Source organism: Physella acuta, unplaced genomic scaffold, assembly GCF_028476545.2.
Source record: "Physella acuta isolate Inbredline_101_S28 unplaced genomic scaffold, ASM2847654v3 ptg001567l, whole genome shotgun sequence".
NCBI classification, from domain to species: Eukaryota; Metazoa; Mollusca; class Gastropoda; family Physidae; genus Physella; species Physella acuta.
In genome coordinates, this window is record NW_026733081.1 from 4,980 (window position 1) to 24,869 (window position 19,890).

Below are 19,890 nucleotides of genomic sequence, written 5' to 3' on the forward strand. Positions count from 1 at the left end.
CTTTTTTAATTCAGATAATAACCTTAAGAAGAAAATTGTTTATGGTGTTTAAAATACAAGTTTTATGACCCCATTCCAAGCTTATACTAACAAAAATGTTTCAGATCTTAAATTGTAAAAACTGTGCATATCCCCTTAAACTATTTAGTTGAAAATCCATGATAACAGAGGGTTAAACCATACCTAATCAGATTGAAGCTAACCTACCTTAGTGGCAACTGGGCCTATGCTCTCATTATCCATGCAGCTTTTTTTCTGATACTCTTCCTCTTTTTTAATAATAGCATTCCAGTATTCATAGTTTTCTTTCAGGTTTTTAGTCAGCCAACAGTTGACTTTTCTCACTGGTTTGTGCTGCTCATTCAAGCCTAGGGCAAACATTGGAAGCCATCAGACATTACTACAAGTGACAAATCTCAAGGATCAAACACTGACAAATCTCAAGGACCAAACACTGACAAATCTCAAGGACCAAACACTGACAAATCTCAAGGACCAAACACTGACAAATCTCAAGGACCAAACACTGACAAATCTCAAGGATCAAACACTGACAAATCTCAAGGACCAAACACTGACAAATCTCAAGGACCAAACACTGACAAATCTCAAGGATCAAACACTGACAAATCTCAAGGATCAAACACTGACAAATCTCAAGGACCAAACACTGACAAATCTCAAGGACCAAACACTGACAAATCTCAAGGACCAAACACTGACAAATCTCAAGGACCAAACACTGACAAATCTCAAGAATCAAACACTGACAAATCTCAAGGACCAAACACTGACAAATCTCAAGGACCAAACACTGACAAATCTCAAGGACCAAACACTGACAAATCTCAAGGATCAAACACTGACAAATCTCAAGGACCAAACACTGACAAATCTCAAGGACCAAACACTGACAAATCTCAAGGACCAAACAAATCTCAAGGACCAAACACTGACAAATCTCAAGGACCAAACAAATCTCAAGGACCAAACACTGACAAATCTCAAGGACCAAACAAATCTCAAGGACCAAACACTGACAAATCTCAAGGACCAAACACTGACAAATCTCAAGGACCAAACACTGACAAATCTCAAGGACCAAACAAATCTCAAGGACCAAACACTGACAAATCTCAAGGATCAAACACTGACAAATCTCAAGGACCAAACACTGACAAATCTCAAGGACCAAACACTGACAAATCTCAAGGACCAAACACTGACAAATCTCAAGGACCAAACAAATCTCAAGGACCAAACACTGACAAATCTCAAGGATCAAACACTGACAAATCTCAAGGACCAAACACTGACAAATCTCAAGGACCAAACACTGACAAATCTCAAGGACCAAACACTGACAAATCTCAAGGACCAAACAAATCTCAAGGACCAAACACTGACAAATCTCAAGGATCAAACACTGACAAATCTCAAGGACCAAACACTGACAAATCTCAAGGACCAAACACTGACAAATCTCAAGGACCAAACACTGACAAATCTCAAGGACCAAACACTGACAAATCTCAAGGATCAAACACTGACAAATCTCAAGGACCAAACACTGACAAATCTCAAGGATCAAACACTGACAAATCTCAAGGACCAAACACTGACAAATCTCAAGGACCAAACACTGACAAATCTCAAGGATCAAACACTGACAAATCTCAAGGACCAAACACTGACAAAGCTCTCAAGAAAATAAAAACACGAAATCCTCCCAGTAACAGGGCTGCCTACTCTACAAACTTTGTTCAGTAACAATAACATACATTTTCTGTAATCATTTGATACTAACTGTAATGTCCAGTATTTTCTGTAATCATTTGATACTAACTGTAATGTCCAGTATTTTCTGTAATCATTTGATACTAACTGTAATGTCCAGTATTTTCTGTAATCATTTGATACTAACTGTAATGTCCAGTATTTTCTGTAATCATTTGATACTAACTGTAATGTCCAGTATTTTCTGTAATCATTTGATACTAACTGTAATGTCCAGTATTTTCTGTAATCATTTGATACTAACTGTAATGTCCAGTATTTTCTGTAATCATTTGATACTAACTGTAATGTCCAGTATTTTCTGTAATCATTTAATATTAACCCTAACCCAACAGGCCCAATTAGGAAACTGTTCATGCTATGAAATAAGCTATAGGCCTACCCTACTGATATTTTAACCAAGCGAACTCAGTGACCCTTCAACAGTGTCAGAATTTTTCTTCCGTTCACGCATCACAAAATGCTTAGAATTTGCATATCTAGGCCAAGAAAAGATAATTTTAAAAAGAAGCACTTGTGATTGATCTAGGTGGGCCTGGCACATCTAGAACAAAACAAATTGTGTCTGGCTATTAACTCCACAAGTAATGTTAACCACACCCAGATCATTTCATAAATAAATACACACACACACACATTTTAATTTGATGACTTGAACCTCAGATTATATTTCTTGAAAAACATAGAACTAAGACAACAGAAACCTAAGACAACATAGACCTAAGACAACAGAGACCTAAGACAACATAGACCTAAGACAACAGAGACCTAACATGACAGAGACCTAAGACAACATAGACCTAAGACGACAGAGACCTAAGACAACATAGACCTAAGACAACAGAGACCTAAGACAACATAGACCTAAGACAACAGAGACCTAACACGACAGAGACCTAAGACAACATAGACCTAAGACAACAGAGACCTAAGACAACAGAGACCTAAGATGACAGAGACCTAAGACGACAGAGACCTAAGACAACAGAGACCTAAGACAACATAGACCTAAGACAACAGAGACCTAAGACAACAGAGACCTAACATTGCCACTCCTGCCTGCCATGATATTGGGCAGGAAATAATGGGGGGGGGGGGGGCATTGTTACGGAAGATGGTTAAAAATAGCTGAAATTTTAACTTGATAGATATAAAATTCAGACCAGAATTCAAAAGTTACCACAAGCAAAACAAAACAAACAAAATCCTCCCACTAATTATACAAGAATGGAACAATGACCACAACAGAGATAACAAAAATCTGCTGACCTAATTCATTATCTGTGTCCTCATCCTCTGTATCTTTATTGCACATGTCCAAGTTGTCTGGAACTTGAAACAATATTAGACAAGACATTGACATCTCTATATTCAAGGTTTGAAACAAGACATACTAGACTTGGTAAACTGACCTTCTTCTGCGTCCCCCTCCACCCAGGTACCAGGCAGCAAGCCAGCCGTAACCATGGCATTACACAAGGGTGAAACCAGATGGTTGATAAATGTCTCTTGGAGTTTAGCTAACTGAGGGTTTCGCCGATCCATGTACGGAGAAATGGTTAGGCCAAGGCTGGCCTCTTCATCCCCCTGGAATCAGCAAATCCAATGGTTACAGCAGAATCACTAGGTCACTACACCATCAACTACATAGGTCACTACACCATCAACTACATAGATCACTACACCATCAAATACATAGATCACTACACCATCAAATACATAGGTCACTACACCATCAAATACATAGGTCACTACACCATCAAATACATAGGTCACTACACCATCAAATACATAGGTCACTACACCATCAACTACATAGGTCACTACACCATCAACTACATAGGTCACTACACCATCAACTACATAGGTCACTACACCATCAAATACATAGGTCACTACATCAGAGAAAATATTCTCCAACTAAATGGCGCATTAAGGTACCTGATGGAGAAGCATTGCAATGGTGTGGTTAACTTTATCTGATGGAGAAGCATTGCAATGGTGTGGTTAACTTTATCTGATGGAGGGGCATTGCAATGGTGTGGTTAACTTTATCTGATGGAGAAGCATTGCAATGGTGTGGTTAACTTTATCTGATGGAGAAGCATTGCAATGGTGTGGTTAACTTTATCTGATGGAGGGGCATTGCAATGGTGTGGTTAACTTTATCTGATGGAGGGGCATTGCAATGGTGTGGTTAACTTTATCTGATGGAGGGGCATTGCAATGGTGTGGTTAACTTTATCTGATGGAGAAGCATTGCAATGGTGTGGTTAACTTTATCTGATGGAGAAGCATTGCAATGGTGTGGTTAACTTTATCTGATGGAGAAGCATTGCAATGGTGTGGTTAACTTTATCTGATGGAGAAGCATTGCAATGGTGTGGTTAACTTTATCTGATGGAGAAGCATTGCAATGGTGTGGTTAACTTTATCTGATGGAGAAGCATTGCAATGGTGTGGTTAACTTTATCTGATGGAGAAGCATTGCAATGGTGTGGTTAACTTTATCTGATGGAGAAGCATTGCAATGGTGTGGTTAACTTTATCTGATGGAGGGACATTGCAATGGTGTGGTTAACTTTATCTGATGGAGAAGCATTGCAATGGTGTGGTTAACTTTATCTGATGGAGAAGCATTGCAATGGTGTGGTTAACTTTATCTGATGGAGAAGCATTGCAATGGTGTGGTTAACTTTATCTGATGGAAAAGCATTGCAATGGTGTGGTTAACTTTATCTGATGGAGGGACATTGCAATGGTGTGGTTAACTTTATCTGATGGAGAAGCATTGCAATGGTGTGGTTAACTTTATCTGATGGAGAAGCATTGCAATGGTGTGGTTAACTTTATCTGATGGAGAAGCATTGCAATGGTGTGGTTAACTTTATCTGATGGAGAAGCATTGCAATGGTGTGGTTAACTTTATCTGATGGAGAAGCATTGCAATGGTGTGGTTAACTTTATCTGATGGAGAAGCATTGCAATGGTGTGGTTAACTTTATCTGATGGAGGGGCATTGCAATGGCGTGGTTAACTTTATCTGATGGAGAAGCATTGCAATGGTGTGGTTAACTTTATCTGATGGAGAAGCATTGCAATGGTGTGGTTAACTTTATCTGATGGAGGGGCATTGCAATGGCGTGGTTAACTTTATCTGATGGAGAAGCATTGCAATGGCATGGTTAACTTTATCTGATGGAGAAGCATTGCAATGGTGTGGTTAACTTTATCTGATGGAGAAGCATTGCAATGGTGTGGTTAACTTTATCTGATGGAGAAGCATTGCAATGGTGTGGTTAACTTTATCTGATGGAAAAGCATTGCAATGGTGTGGTTAACTTTATCTGATGGAGGGACATTGCAATGGTGTGGTTAACTTTATCTGATGGAGAAGCATTGCAATGGTGTGGTTAACTTTATCTGATGGAGAAGCATTGCAATGGTGTGGTTAACTTTATCTGATGGAGAAGCATTGCAATGGTGTGGTTAACTTTATCTGATGGAGAAGCATTGCAATGGTGTGGTTAACTTTATCTGATGGAGAAGCATTGCAATGGTGTGGTTAACTTTATCTGATGGAGAAGCATTGCAATGGTGTGGTTAACTTTATCTGATGGAGGGGCATTGCAATGGCGTGGTTAACTTTATCTGATGGAGAAGCATTGCAATGGTGTGGTTAACTTTATCTGATGGAGAAGCATTGCAATGGTGTGGTTAACTTTATCTGATGGAGGGGCATTGCAATGGCGTGGTTAACTTTATCTGATGGAGAAGCATTGCAATGGCATGGTTAACTTTATCTGATGGAGAAGCATTGCAATGGTGTGGTTAACTTTATCTGATGGAGGGGCATTGCAATGGTTTGGTTAATTACATTCTAGTCTTGTCTTTAACACCGAGGAAATGAGCAATGCACAGATGGCAAAGATAACCCTTACCCAAATCAACATGTTTTTCAGTTTTGTTAATTAGAATTTCTCAGAATATTTCTAAACTATTGTTCATTTTTATAGCTCCCACAATATTGGCAGCTGACATTTGCCATATAATAGGCATAGGTTGATCTAGACCCAAACATTGAAACGAAAACAAATGACAAAGGAAATAATAGGATTTTCCATGCTCTTTTTTTTTGCATTTTTAAAAAGTTGAACAGCAGCAAACTTTGATTAAGTTACAGGGTGGAATGAGGTGCATTTTTTTATTTAAAAAGTTTTTGGCAGGACAGTCTGCACCCATCTGGACTTGTGAGGGTGGAGAGGGAGATGTATCAAAAGAGACATTTGAGTAGAGGGTGGAGAGGGAGATGTATCAAAAGAGACATTTGAGTAGAGGGTGGAGAGGGAGATGTATCAAAAGAGACAATTGAGTAGAGGGTGGAGAGGGAGATGTATCAAAAGAGACATTTGAGTAGAGGGTGGAGAGGGAGATGTATCAAAAGAGACATTTGAGTAGAGGGTGGAGAGGGAGATGTATCAAAAGAGACAATTGAGTAGAGGGTGGAGAGGGAGATGTATCAAAAGAGACAATTGAGTAGAGGGTGGAGAGGGAGATGTATCAAAAGAGACAATTGAGTAGAGGGTGGAGAGGGAAATGTATCAAAAGAGACAATTGAGTAGAGGAGGAGGGAGATGTATCAAAAGAGACAATTGAGTAGAGGAGGAGGGAGATGTATCAAAAGAGACAATTGAGTAGAGGGTGGAGAGGGAGATGTATCAAAAGAGACAATTGAGTAGAGGGTGGAGAGGGAGATGTATCAAAAGAGACAATTGAGTAGAGGGTGGAGAGGGAGATGTATCAAAAGAGACAATTGAGTAGAGGGTGGAGAGGGAGATGTATCAAAAGAGACAATTGAGTAGAGGGTGGAGAGGGAGATGTATCAAAAGAGACATTTGAGTAGAGGGTGGAGAGGGAAATGTATCAAAAGAGACATTTGAGTAGAGGAGGAGGGAGATGTATCAAAAGAGACAATTGAGTAGAGGGTGGAGAGGGAGATGTATCAAAAGAGACAATTGAGTAGAGGGTGGAGAGGGAGATGTATCAAAAGAGACATTTGAGTAGAGGGTGGAGAGGGAGATGTATCAAAAGAGACATTTGAGTAGAGGGTGGAGAGGGAGATGTATCAAAAGAGACAATTGAGTAGAGGAGGAGGGAGATGTATCAAAAGAGACAATTGAGTAGAGGGTGGAGAGGGAGATGTATCAAAAGAGACATTTGAGTAGAGGAGGAGGGAGATGTATCAAAAGAGACATTTGAGTAGAGGAGGAGGGAGATGTATCAAAAGAGACAATTGAGTAGAGGGTGGAGAGGGAGATGTATCAAAAGAGACAATTGAGTAGAGGGTGGAGAGGGAAATGTATCAAAAGAGACATTTGAGTAGAGGAGGAGGGAGATGTATCAAAAGAGACAATTGAGTAGAGGGTGGAGAGGGAGATGTATCAAAAGAGACAATTGAGTAGAGGGTGGAGAGGGAGATGTATCAAAAGAGACATTTGAGTAGAGGGTGGAAAGGGAGATGTATCAAAAGAGACATTTGAGTAGAGGGTGGAGAGGGAGATGTATCAAAAGAGACAATTGAGTAGAGGGTGGAGAGGGAGATGTATCAAAAGAGACATTTGAGTAGAGGAGGAGGGAGATGTATCAAAAGAGACATTTGAGTAGAGGAGGAGGGAGATGTATCAAAAGAGACATTTGAGTAGAGGAGGAGGGAGATGTATCAAAAGAGACATTTGAGTAGAGGAGGAGGGAGATGTATCAAAAGAGACAATTGAGTAGAGGGTGGAGAGGGAGATGTATCAAAAGAGACAATTGAGTAGAGGGTGGAGAGGGAAATGTATCAAAAGAGACATTTGAGTAGAGGAGGAGGGAGATGTATCAAAAGAGACAATTGAGTAGAGGGTGGAGAGGGAGATGTATCAAAAGAGACAATTGAGTAGAGGGTGGAGAGGGAGATGTATCAAAAGAGACATTTGAGTAGAGGGTGGAGAGGGAGATGTATCAAAAGAGACATTTGAGTAGAGGGTGGAGAGGGAGATGTATCAAAAGAGACAATTGAGTAGAGGGTGGAGAGGGAGATGTATCAAAAGAGACAATTGAGTAGAGGGTGGAGAGGGAGATGTATCAAAAGAGACAATTGAGTAGAGGAGGAGGGAGATGTATCAAAAGAGACATTTGAGTAGAGGAGGAGGGAGATGTATCAAAAGAGACATTTGAGTAGAGGGTGGAGAGGGAGATGTATCAAAAGAGACAATTGAGTAGAGGGTGGAGAGGGAAATGTATCAAAAGAGACAATTGAGTAGAGGAGGAGGGAGATGTATCAAAAGAGACATTTGAGTAGAGGGTGGAGAGGGAGATGTATCAAAAGAGACATTTGAGTAGAGGAGGAGGGAGATGTATCAAAAGAGACATTTGAGTAGAGGGTGGAGAGGGAGATGTATCAAAAGAGACAATTGAGTAGAGGGTGGAGAGGGAGATGTATCAAAAGAGACAATTGAGTAGAGGGTGGAGAGGGAAATGTATCAAAAGAGACAATTGAGTAGAGGAGGAGGGAGATGTATCAAAAGAGACAATTGAGTAGAGGGTGGAGAGGGAGATGTATCAAAAGAGACAATTGAGTAGAGGGTGGAGAGGGAGATGTATCAAAAGAGACATTTGAGTAGAGGGTGGAGAGGGAAATGTATCAAAAGAGACAATTGAGTAGAGGAGGAGGGAGATGTATCAAAAGAGACAATTGAGTAGAGGGTGGAGAGGGAGATGTATCAAAAGAGACAATTGAGTAGAGGGTGGAGAGGGAGATGTATCAAAAGAGACATTTGAGTAGAGGGTGGAGAGGGAAATGTATCAAAAGAGACAATTGAGTAGAGGAGGAGGGAGATGTATCAAAAGAGACAATTGAGTAGAGGGTGGAGAGGGAGATGTATCAAAAGAGACAATTGAGTAGAGGGTGGAGAGGGAGATGTATCAAAAGAGACATTTGAGTAGAGGGTGGAGAGGGAAATGTATCAAAAGAGACAATTGAGTAGAGGAGGAGGGAGATGTATCAAAAGAGACATTTGAGTAGAGGAGGAGGGAGATGTATCAAAAGAGACAATTGAGTAGAGGGTGGAGAGGGAGATGTATCAAAAGAGACAATTGAGTAGAGGAGGAGGGAGATGTATCAAAAGAGACAATTGAGTAGAGGGTGGAGAGGGAGATGTATCAAAAGAGACATTTGAGTAGAGGGTGGAGAGGGAAATGTATCAAAAGAGACAATTGAGTAGAGGAGGAGGGAGATGTATCAAAAGAGACATTTGAGTAGAGGAGGAGGGAGATGTATCAAAAGAGACAATTGAGTAGAGGGTGGAGAGGGAAATGTATCAAAAGAGACAATTGAGTAGAGGAGGAGGGAGATGTATCAAAAGAGACAATTGAGTAGAGGGTGGAGAGGGAAATGTATCAAAAGAGACATTTGAGTAGAGGGTGGAGAGGGAGATGTATCAAAAGAGACATTTGAGTAGAGGAGGAGGGAGATGTATCAAAAGAGACAATTGAGTAGAGGGTGGAGAGGGAGATGTATCAAAAGAGACATTTGAGTAGAGGAGGAGGGAGATGTATCAAAAGAGACATTTGAGTAGAGGAGGAGGGAGATGTATCAAAAGAGACAATTGAGTAGAGGGTGGAGAGGGAGATGTATCAAAAGAGACATTTGAGTAGAGGAGGAGGGAGATGTATCAAAAGAGACAATTGAGTAGAGGGTGGAGAGGGAGATGTATCAAAAGAGACATTTGAGTAGAGGAGGAGGGAGATGTATCAAAAGAGACAATTGAGTAGAGGGTGGAGAGGGAGATGTATCAAAAGAGACAATTGAGTAGAGGGTGGAGAGGGAGATGTATCAAAAGAGACAATTGAGTAGAGGGTGGAGAGGGAAATGTATCAAAAGAGACAATTGAGTAGAGGGTGGAGAGGGAGATGTATCAAAAGAGACAATTGAGTAGAGGGTGGAGAGGGAGATGTATCAAAAGAGACAATTGAGTAGAGGAGGAGGGAAATGTATCAAAAGAGACAATTGAGTAGAGGGTGGAGAGGGAAATGTATCAAAAGAGACAATTGAGTAGAGGGTGGAGAGGGAGATGTATCAAAAGAGACATTTGAGTAGAGGAGGAGGGAGATGTATCAAAAGAGACAATTGAGTAGAGGGTGGAGAGGGAGATGTATCAAAAGAGACATTTGAGTAGAGGAGGAGGGAGATGTATCAAAAGAGACATTTGAGTAGAGGAGGAGGGAGATGTATCAAAAGAGACAATTGAGTAGAGGGTGGAGAGGGAAATGTATCAAAAGAGACATTTGAGTAGAGGGTGGAGAGGGAGATGTATCAAAAGAGACATTTGAGTAGAGGGTGGAGAGGGAGATGTATCAAAAGAGACAATTGAGTAGAGGGTGGAGAGGGAAATGTATCAAAAGAGACAATTGAGTAGAGGAGGAGGGAGATGTATCAAAAGAGACAATTGAGTAGAGGGTGGAGAGGGAGATGTATCAAAAGAGACAATTGAGTAGAGGGTGGAGAGGGAGATGTATCAAAAGAGACAATTGAGTAGAGGAGGAGGGAGATGTATCAAAAGAGACAATTGAGTAGAGGGTGGAGAGGGAGATGTATCAAAAGAGGCAATTGAACAAGAAGTAGCAAATATTACAGGTGAAATTTGAACTAGATGAATGTCAAATTCTCGACCAGGAAATGTAGATGGCAGGCATGTCTGGTAGATGGCCATAGGAGAAACAATGATGCTGGTGGTAGTAACATAGAACTTGAATATTTAATACTAACTACATAGAAGTCAAACTTGAATATTTAATACTAACTACATAGAAGTCAAACTTGAATACTTAATACTAACTACATACAAGTCAAACTTGAATATTTAATACTAACTACATACAAGTCAAACTTGAATATTTAATACTAACTACATAGAAGTCAAACTTGAATATTTAATACTAACTACATAGAAGTCAAACTTGAATATTTAATACTAACTACATAGAAGTCAAACTTGAATATTTAATACTAACTACATAGAAGTCAAACTTGAATATTTAATACTAACTACATACAAGTCAAACTTGAATATTTAATACTAACTACATACAAGTCAAACTTGAATATTTAATACTAACTACATAGAAGTCAAACTTGAATATTTAATACTAACTACATACAAGTCAAACTTGAATATTTATTACTAACTACATAGAAGTCAAACTTGAATATTTAATACTAACTACATAGAAGTCAAACTTGAATATTTAATACTAACTACATAGAAGTCAAACTTGAATATTTAATACTTAATACTAACTACATACAAGTCAAACTTGAATATTTAATACTAACTACATAGAAGTCAAACTTGAATATTTAATACTAACTACATAGAAGTCAAACTTGAATATTTAATACTAACTACATAGAAGTCAAACTTGAATATTTAATACTAACTACATAGAAGTCAAACTTGAATATTTAATACTAACTACATAGAAGTCAAACTTGAATATTTAATACTAACTACATAGAAGTCAAACTTGAATATTTAATAATTAATACTAACTACATACAAGTCAAACTTGAATATTTAATACTAACTACATAGAAGTCAAACTTGAATATTTAATACTTACTACATAGAAGTCAAACTTGAATATTTACTACGTGTCACTAACTACATAGAAGTCAAACTTGAATATTTACTACGTGTCACTAACTACATAGAACTCAAACTTGAATATTTAATACGTGTCACTAACTACATAGAACTTAAACTTGAATATTTACCACGTGCCACTAACTACAAGTACCTGCTCATAAAATTCTTCTGCTATTCTGTAGGTCCACTTGCGATGTAACTCCTGACGTTTAGCAGGACCATTAATGTCTGCCAGCTTGATGACCATCTGAGTCACCAGTAATCTGTCCGTTTCCACAGTCCAATCTATTCCGGCTGAATCATCGTCATTCACCTGACAGATACAACAGGGAACTTCATGGACCAGTGGGTAGAGTGAACATGGACCAGTGGGTAGAGTGGACATGGACCAGTGGGTAGAGTGGACATGGACCAGTGGGTAGAGTGGACATGGACCAGTGGGTAGAGTGGACATGGACCAGTGGGTAGAGTGGACATGGACCAGTGGGTAGAGTGGACATGGACCAGTGGGTAGAGTGGACATGGACCAGTGGGTAGAGTGGACATGGACCAGTGGGTAGAGTGGACATGGACCAGTGGGTAGAGTGGACATGGACCAGTGGGTAGAGTGGACATGGACCAGTGGGTAGAGTGGACATGGACCAGTGGACATGGACCAGTGGACATGGACCAGTGGGTAGAGTGGACATGGACCAGTGGGTAGAGTGGACATGGACCAGTGGGTAGAGTGGACATGGACCAGTGGGTAGAGTGGACATGGACCAGTGGGTAGAGTGGACATGGACCAGTGGGTAGAGTGGACATGGACCAGTGGACATGGACCAGTGGACATGGACCAGTGGACATGGACCAGTGGGTAGAGTGGACATGGACCAGTGGGTAGAGTGGACATGGACCAGTGGGTAGAGTGGACATGGACCAGTGGACATGGACCAGTGGGTAGAGTGGACATGGACCAGTGGGTAGAGTGGACATGGACCAGTGGGTAGAGTGGACATGGACCAGTGGACATGGACCAGTGGGTAGAGTGGACATGGACCAGTGGACATGGACCAGTGGGTAGAGTGGACATGGACCAGTGGACATGGACCAGTGGACATGGACCAGTGGGTAGAGTGGACATGGACCAGTGGACATGGACCAGTGGGTAGAGTGGACATGGACCAGTGGGTAGAGTGGACATGGACCAGTGGACATGGACCAGTGGACATGGACCAGTGGGTAGAGTGGACATGGACCAGTGGACATGGACCAGTGGGTAGAGTGGACATGGACCAGTGGGTAGAGTGGACATGGACCAGTGGGTAGAGTGGACATGGACCAGTGGACATGGACCAGTGGACATGGACCAGGGGACATGGACCAGTGGGTAGAGTGGACATGGACCAGTGGGTAGAGTGGACATGGACCAGGGGACATGGACCAGTGGGTAGAGTGGACATGGACCAGTGGGTAGAGTGGACATGGACCAGTGGGTAGAGTGGACATGGACCAGTGGACATGGACCAGTGGACATGGACCAGTGGACATGGACCAGTGGGTAGAGTGGACATGGACCAGTGGGTAGAGTGGACATGGACCAGTGGGTAGAGTGGACATGGACCAGTGGGTAGAGTGGACATGGACCAGTGGACATGGACCAGTGGACATGGACCAGTGGGTAGAGTGGACATGGACCAGTGGGTAGAGTGGACAGGTATAGGATTAACTAATTACAACACAAATTGATTTGATCCTTAGTAAAAGTAGGAAAATAAAAGACTTTTTTTTTCTTTAGATCTAAAAGAGCATATTTTGTAGCTGATGACAAAATATATGACACTAGCGTACCCGTCCCCCGCGTCGTTCTAAAAGTGAGTTATTTAAATGTAAACATGCCTGCGCTTAAATCATAAATATCGGGACACGGGTTTACCTACACTACCGCATGTAAACATTGAGTGTACATTAATCACTCACCGAAATAATATGTTAGAACACACTTCGGTGACCGCACATGTGTCAGAGACGTAGAGGGGCGCTCTCAGGGCCCCACCCCCCGATTAGACTACCGCATAGGCGCGGCGTACGACCCCTGGCTCCTTAAAAGTAACAGGCGCCATCGTGCCAAATAGCATCCTGTTAATAATGATGCAGATTTCGTCATTCGCTAAAGTGACACAAATGAACAGGATTGTTTTCTTTAACACGTAAAAAAAGTATCTAACGTGTTTTAAACATCAGTGTGACTTATGCAATATGCTAGCGTTACTAATGGTCTATTATTAGACGCTCGATCTCAATTTCTGACTGGCTTGTCTGATAGTAGATGCTTATTGCATCATTCGCAAAGTGAGGAAACTCTACAGTAGGCTCCTCGTATTCAAAAAGTTATTTTTTCATCTTTGGCAAGGTGACGAAACTGTACTGAAGGATTTCCTCGCGTTACAAAGTTATTTTTAGAAGCCTGTTGTAGTTTTACCACTGAATATAGTAGTACCCCTTTCTCGCTATGCAGGACGCTCGGTTAACGGATGCCAAGTGCCAACATAGTGGCTCTAAAACTCTGGGCGCCAAACCGTGTATTGACGAAAGTTGTACTTTAGTTTTCTTTTTCGCAGATATATTCTCGGGAGTATTCTCATCTACTCCCTAAAGTTTCATGGCACTTGGATGAACCGCATCCGAGTTTTATTTTTTATATAACGTGTATAGAGAAAACAAAAATCGCTCCCCCCCCCCCCCTCAGAGTTTGCCGCCCTTGCAATATTGAACAATTTTTTTTTTTTGCAGAACCCTACTATTGAGTGATCTAATCATCACCCCAAAGTTTCATGGTACATGGATGAACGGTGTGAAACCGAAATAGACTTTTAATTTTATAAACCGTATATCGAGAAAAAATTGCAGCCTCCCGTGGCGCCCACTTGCGAAATTTAAAAAGGATTTTTTTTTTTTTACAGAACCCTTCCCTAGAGTTTTATAATGAACTCCCCAAAGTTTCATGCCTATCGGATGAACGGTGTCACTGTAATTAATTCACTAATATTATTTATATATACCGTATATAGAGAAAAATCGGACCCTCCCGTGGCGCCGCCCTTGCGAAATTAAAAATTATTTTTTTACAGAACCCTTCCCTAGAGTTTTATAATGAACTCCCCAAAGTCTCATGGCTATCGGATGAACGATGCCAAACCAAAATCGACTTTTATTTTTATATACCGTATATAGAAAAAAACAAATCGCGCCCTGTCGGGGCGCCACCCCTGCGAATTTTTAATCTTTTTTTTCGCAGAAACCTCCCTAGGAATATTCTCAACAACTTCCCAAAGTTTCACGGCGATGTGATGAGAGGTGTAGTAATGCATAAAGGACAGACACACACACACAGACATACATTGCTTTTTATATATATAGATAGATAGATATAGATGCTTTAATTTTATGAACATATGATCTGAGTGCACTGAACTAATATCTCTTTTAGTTTTGCTAGTTGCTTGCTTCCATGTTTTGTGTGGGCAGCTCAAGTGAGAAGCAGCTAACTACTTACTTTAGCATTAAACTCTGCCAGGATTTCAAAATGTCTCTTGAGGTCTGTGGCCAGTATGGCTTCTATGACCAGGTAGCGAAATCTTTTAAATTCAGCAGCTTCCAGGCCAGTGATGAAATAATTCTTGGGCTCATTCAACAGCAGGGACCAGGCAGCTGCAGCGTGGTGGTTCTCTAGCACCGACCTGTCGTTGTAGAGGACAGCCTGAAAAAAGGCAGACATTGTAGAGGACAGCCTGAAAAAAGGCAGACATTGTAGAGGACAGCCTGAAAAAAGGCAGACATTGTAGAGGACAGCCTGAAAAAAGGCAGACATTGTAGAGGACAGCCTGAAAAAAGGCAGACATTGTAGAGGACAGCCTGAAAAAAGGCAGACATTGTAGAGGACAGCCTGAAAAAAGGCAGACATTGTAGAGGACAGCCTGAAAAAAGGCAGACATTGTAGAGGACAGCCTGAAAAAAGGCAGACATTGTAGAGGGCAGCATGAAAAAAGGCAGACATTGTAGAGGACAGCCTGAAAAAAGACATTGTAGAGGACAGCCTGAAAAAAGACAGACATTGTAGAGGACAGCCTGAAAAAAGACAGACATTGTAGAGGACAGCCTGAAAAAAGGCAGACATTGTAGAGGACAGCCTGAAAAAAAAACAGACATTGTAGAGGACAGCCTGAAAAAAGACAGACATTGTAGAGGACAGCCTGAAAAAAGGCAGACATTGTAGAGGACAGCCTGAAAAAAGGCAGACATTGTAGAGGACAGCCTGAAAAAAGACAGACATTGTAGAGGACAGCCTGAAAAAAGGCAGTTCTATTGGAGACTGTGGGATGGGAATAATGTCATCTGTGTATATCAGTGGTTCTCAACCTTTTTTCAAGTACTTTACCCAACCTGTTTCACTGAACCCTACAGAATAGTTTGATCTTCCGCACTGGCAAAATTCCAAAGTGAATCAGATGACTCAGATGTGTGTATTCACTTCCCCCCAACCCTGACTCACAGAACCCCAGGGGTTTGATGGAAAAACCGAACCACTGGTCTATATGGTAGAATAAATGAGCCCATTTCATGCTCATGTAGAGTGACACAATCTGCAATAGAACTGCAGAAGGCCACACAAGGCAGGCTTACAAGATTCTCAAAGTCAGTGGAACTCACCCTCCACCAGTGGTAGATAGCGAACATGCCCTGATAGGCAGGCCAAGCTGTATGTCAAGTAGGGCAGGCCAAGCTGTATGTCAAGTAGGGCAGGCCAAGCTGTATGTCAAGTAGGGCAGGCCAAGCTGTATGTCAAGTAGGGCAGGCCAAGCTGTATGTCAAGTAGGGCAGGCCAAGCTATATGTCAAGTAGGGCAGGCCAAGCTATATGTCAAGTAGGGCAGGCCAAGCTATATGTCAAGTAGGGCAGGCCAAGCTATATGTCAAGTAGGGCAGGCCAAGCTATATGTCAAGTAGGGCAGGCCAAGCTGTATGTCAAGTAGGGCAGGCCAAGCTATATGTCAAGTAGGGCAGGCCAAGCTGTATGTCAAGTAGGGCAGGCCAAGCTATATGTCAAGTAGAGCAGACTAAGATGACAAGGACCCTCTACAGATTGAGGCAGTCTTGTGTTTGAGTGGAGCATCAGATCAGTAGAGCAAGGATAGGACAGGCAGAATGCATCAAGAGGCAGACAATCAAAAGGCAGACAAAAGGCAGACAATCTCCAGAGACCTACTGCACACTTGATGCCACAGGAAATAAACTCACCCATAAAACTGTAGTACAGATTTAAAAATGAGGAGCTGTAGTAGCCACTAAAACTGACCTGCAGAGCTGTAGTAGCCACTAAAACTGACCTGCGGAGCTGTAGTAGCCACTAAAACTGACCTGCGGAGCTGTAGTAGTCACTAAAACTGACCTGCGGAGCTGTAGTAGCCACTAAAACTGACCTGCAGAGCTGTAGTAGCCACTAAAACTGACCTGCGGAGCTGTAGTAGCCACTAAAACTGACCTGCGGAGCTGTAGTAGTCACTAAAACTGACCTGCGGAGCTGTAGTAGCCACTAAAACTGACCTGCGGAGCTGTAGTAGCCACTAAAACTGACCTGCGGAGCTGTAGTAGCCACTAAAAATGCATTAGTACGACCAGGGTGGTCATAATCATGCATGGCAGCAGCAGTGTAAAGAGCCATCAACTCCAGAGCAGGAAGGTTGCCTCCCATGATGCCATAAGAGTCTTCTGCCATAAAACTTGTACGGTGTGTAATGCATTGACGATCAGAGGTTTCTGTGTCTGGGCCAATGACAAGAATTTTTTTACTTTAATTGTTGTACTCAAACATGATACAAATAATTGTTGTACTCCCAGATGATACAAATAATTGTTGTACTCCCACATGATACAAATAATTGTTGTACTCCCACATGATACAAATAATTGTTGTACTCCCACATGATACAAATAATTGTTGTACTCCCACATGATACAAATAATTGTTGTACTCCCACATGATACAAATAATTGTTGTACTCCCACATGATACAAATAATTGTTGTACTCCCACATGATACAAATAATTGTTGTACTCCCACATGATACAAATAATTGTTGTACTCCCACATGATACAAATAATTGTTGTACTCCCACATGATACAAATAATTGTTGTACTCCCACATGATACAAATAATTGTTGTACTCCCACATGATACAAATAATTGTTGTACTCCCACATGATACAAATAATTGTTGTACTCCCACATGATACAAATAATTGTTGTACTCCCACATGATACAAATAATTGTTGTACTCCCACATGATACAAATAATTGTTGTACTCCCACACAGACTAGATTAAATGATGCACCTGATTCACTGGAGGAGCCGTGCCTTGAATGTAGGGCGCTTGTGTTGATCTGTGTGAAGCCTGGGATGGGCTGTGTTGTCAGATAGTACACACCATGCAAGACATCAGTGGCATGAACACGGTTGTGATCTGGTGGTCAAATTACAAATCTTTAGAGTCACATCTACAATACAATGTTGTGATCTGGTGGTCAAATTACAAATCTTTAGAGTCACATCTACAATACAATGTTGTGATCTGCTGGTCAAAATACAAATCTTTAGAGTCACATCTACAATACAATGTTGTGATCTGATGGTCAAAATACAAATCTTTAGAGTCACATCTACAATACAATGTTGTGATCTGATGGTCAAAATACAAATCTTTAGAGTCACATCTACAATACAATGTTGTGATCTGCTGGTCAAAATACAAATCTTTGAGACTAATCAACATAGGTCCAGAGGGTTTATAGGAATGTTTGAAACCATTGAGACTAATCAACATAGGTCCAGAGGGTTTATAGGAATGTTTGAAACCATTGAGACTAATCAACATAGGTCCAGAGGGTTTATAGGAATGTTTGAAACCATTGACACTAATCAACATAGGTCCAGAAGGTTTATAGGAATGTTTGAAACCATTGAGACTAATCGACATAGGTCCAGAGGGTTTATAGGAATGTTTGAAACCATTGAGACTAATCAACATAGGTCCAGAGGGTTTATAGGAATGTTTGAAACCATTGAGACTAATCAACATAGGTCCAGAGGGTTTATAGGAATGTTTGAAACCATTGAGACTAATCAACATAGGTCCAGAAGGTTTATAGGAATGTTTGAAACCATTGAGACTAATCAACATAGGTCCAGAGGGTTTATAGGAATGTTTGAAACCATTGAGACTAATCAACATAGGTCCAGAAGGTTTATAGGAATGTTTGAAACCATTGAGACTAATCAACATAGGTCCAGAGGGTTTATAGGAATGTTTGAAACCATTGAGACTAATCAACATAGGTCCAGAGGGTTTATAGGAATGTTTGAAACCATTGAGACTAATCAACATAGGTCCAGAGGGTTTATAGGAATGTTTGAAACCATTGAGACTAATCAACATAGGTCCAGAGGGTTTATAGGAATGTTTGAAACCATTGAGACTAATCAACATAGCTCCAGAGGGTTTATGTCTAATTATTAAATAAAGTCACATTTTTCTGACACTGCATTGCTAGTGGATCTTGAGACAAGTTTAAATCTGCCTGGTACAAGTGCTCAACATTTGCTAGTGGATCTTGAGACAAGTTTAAATCTGCCTGGTACAAGTGCTCAACATTTGCTAGTGGATCTTGAGACAAGTTTAAATCTGCCTGGTAGAAGTGCTCAACATTTGCTAGTGGATCTTGATACAAGTTTAAATCTGCCTGGTACAAGTGCTCAACATTTGCTAGTGGATCTTGAGACAAGTTTAAATCTGCCTGGTACAAGTGCTCAACATTTGCTAGTGGATCTTGAGACAAGTTTAAATCTGCCTGGTACAAGTGCTCAACATTTGTCTGTTTAGACCCATGAAAAAACATTAAGCACGGGGAAGCAACTTACACTGGTGTAAAGTTTCCACCCATGAAAAAACATTAAGCACGAGGAAGCAAATTAGCAGAAAGAGATTCATATAAATAAAGCAAGGTACATTTTAAAAAAAAGTCTTATAATGAACATCAAATGCAGTTTGCCTCCTGATTGGACAACCCAATCCAATCTAAGTGAGCTGGTAGCTTGGCCTACTATTTGACTTACATGGCTTATCTCTGTAACCCAGCTCCAATGCATGAAAGTAGTGTAAAAACTCAGCTACAGGGATGCGGAATGTCTCCATTAATCCCACTTCAGTAAACAGCTGGTAGGCTACCTGCACATAGATTGGGGGAGGAATTTAAAAGAGATCATTTGCTTCCTGTCAAATGGAGTGTGATGAATATTGCATGATGAATGTTGTGAAAAGTGATGAATGTTGTGAAGAGTGATGAATGTTGTGAAGAGTGATGAATGTT

At 40.9% G+C, this 19,890-nt stretch overlaps 1 protein-coding gene across 1 annotated transcript in view; it reads right to left on the reverse strand.

The window, feature by feature from the left end:
* Positions 1-207: 207 nt before the first annotated feature.
* Positions 208-19,890, reverse strand: part of LOC131928917 (cGMP-inhibited 3',5'-cyclic phosphodiesterase 3A) — a gene marked incomplete at its 3' end in the record, with an annotated part of 38,687 nt that continues 19,004 nt past the window's right edge. The window contains 8 exon segments of the mRNA XM_059285086.1: positions 208-368; positions 3,067-3,129; positions 3,210-3,384; positions 11,635-11,796; positions 15,019-15,222; positions 17,097-17,284; positions 17,859-17,987; positions 19,637-19,748. Coding sequence (XP_059141069.1) covers positions 208-368; positions 3,067-3,129; positions 3,210-3,384; positions 11,635-11,796; positions 15,019-15,222; positions 17,097-17,284; positions 17,859-17,987; positions 19,637-19,748 — 1,194 coding nt within the window.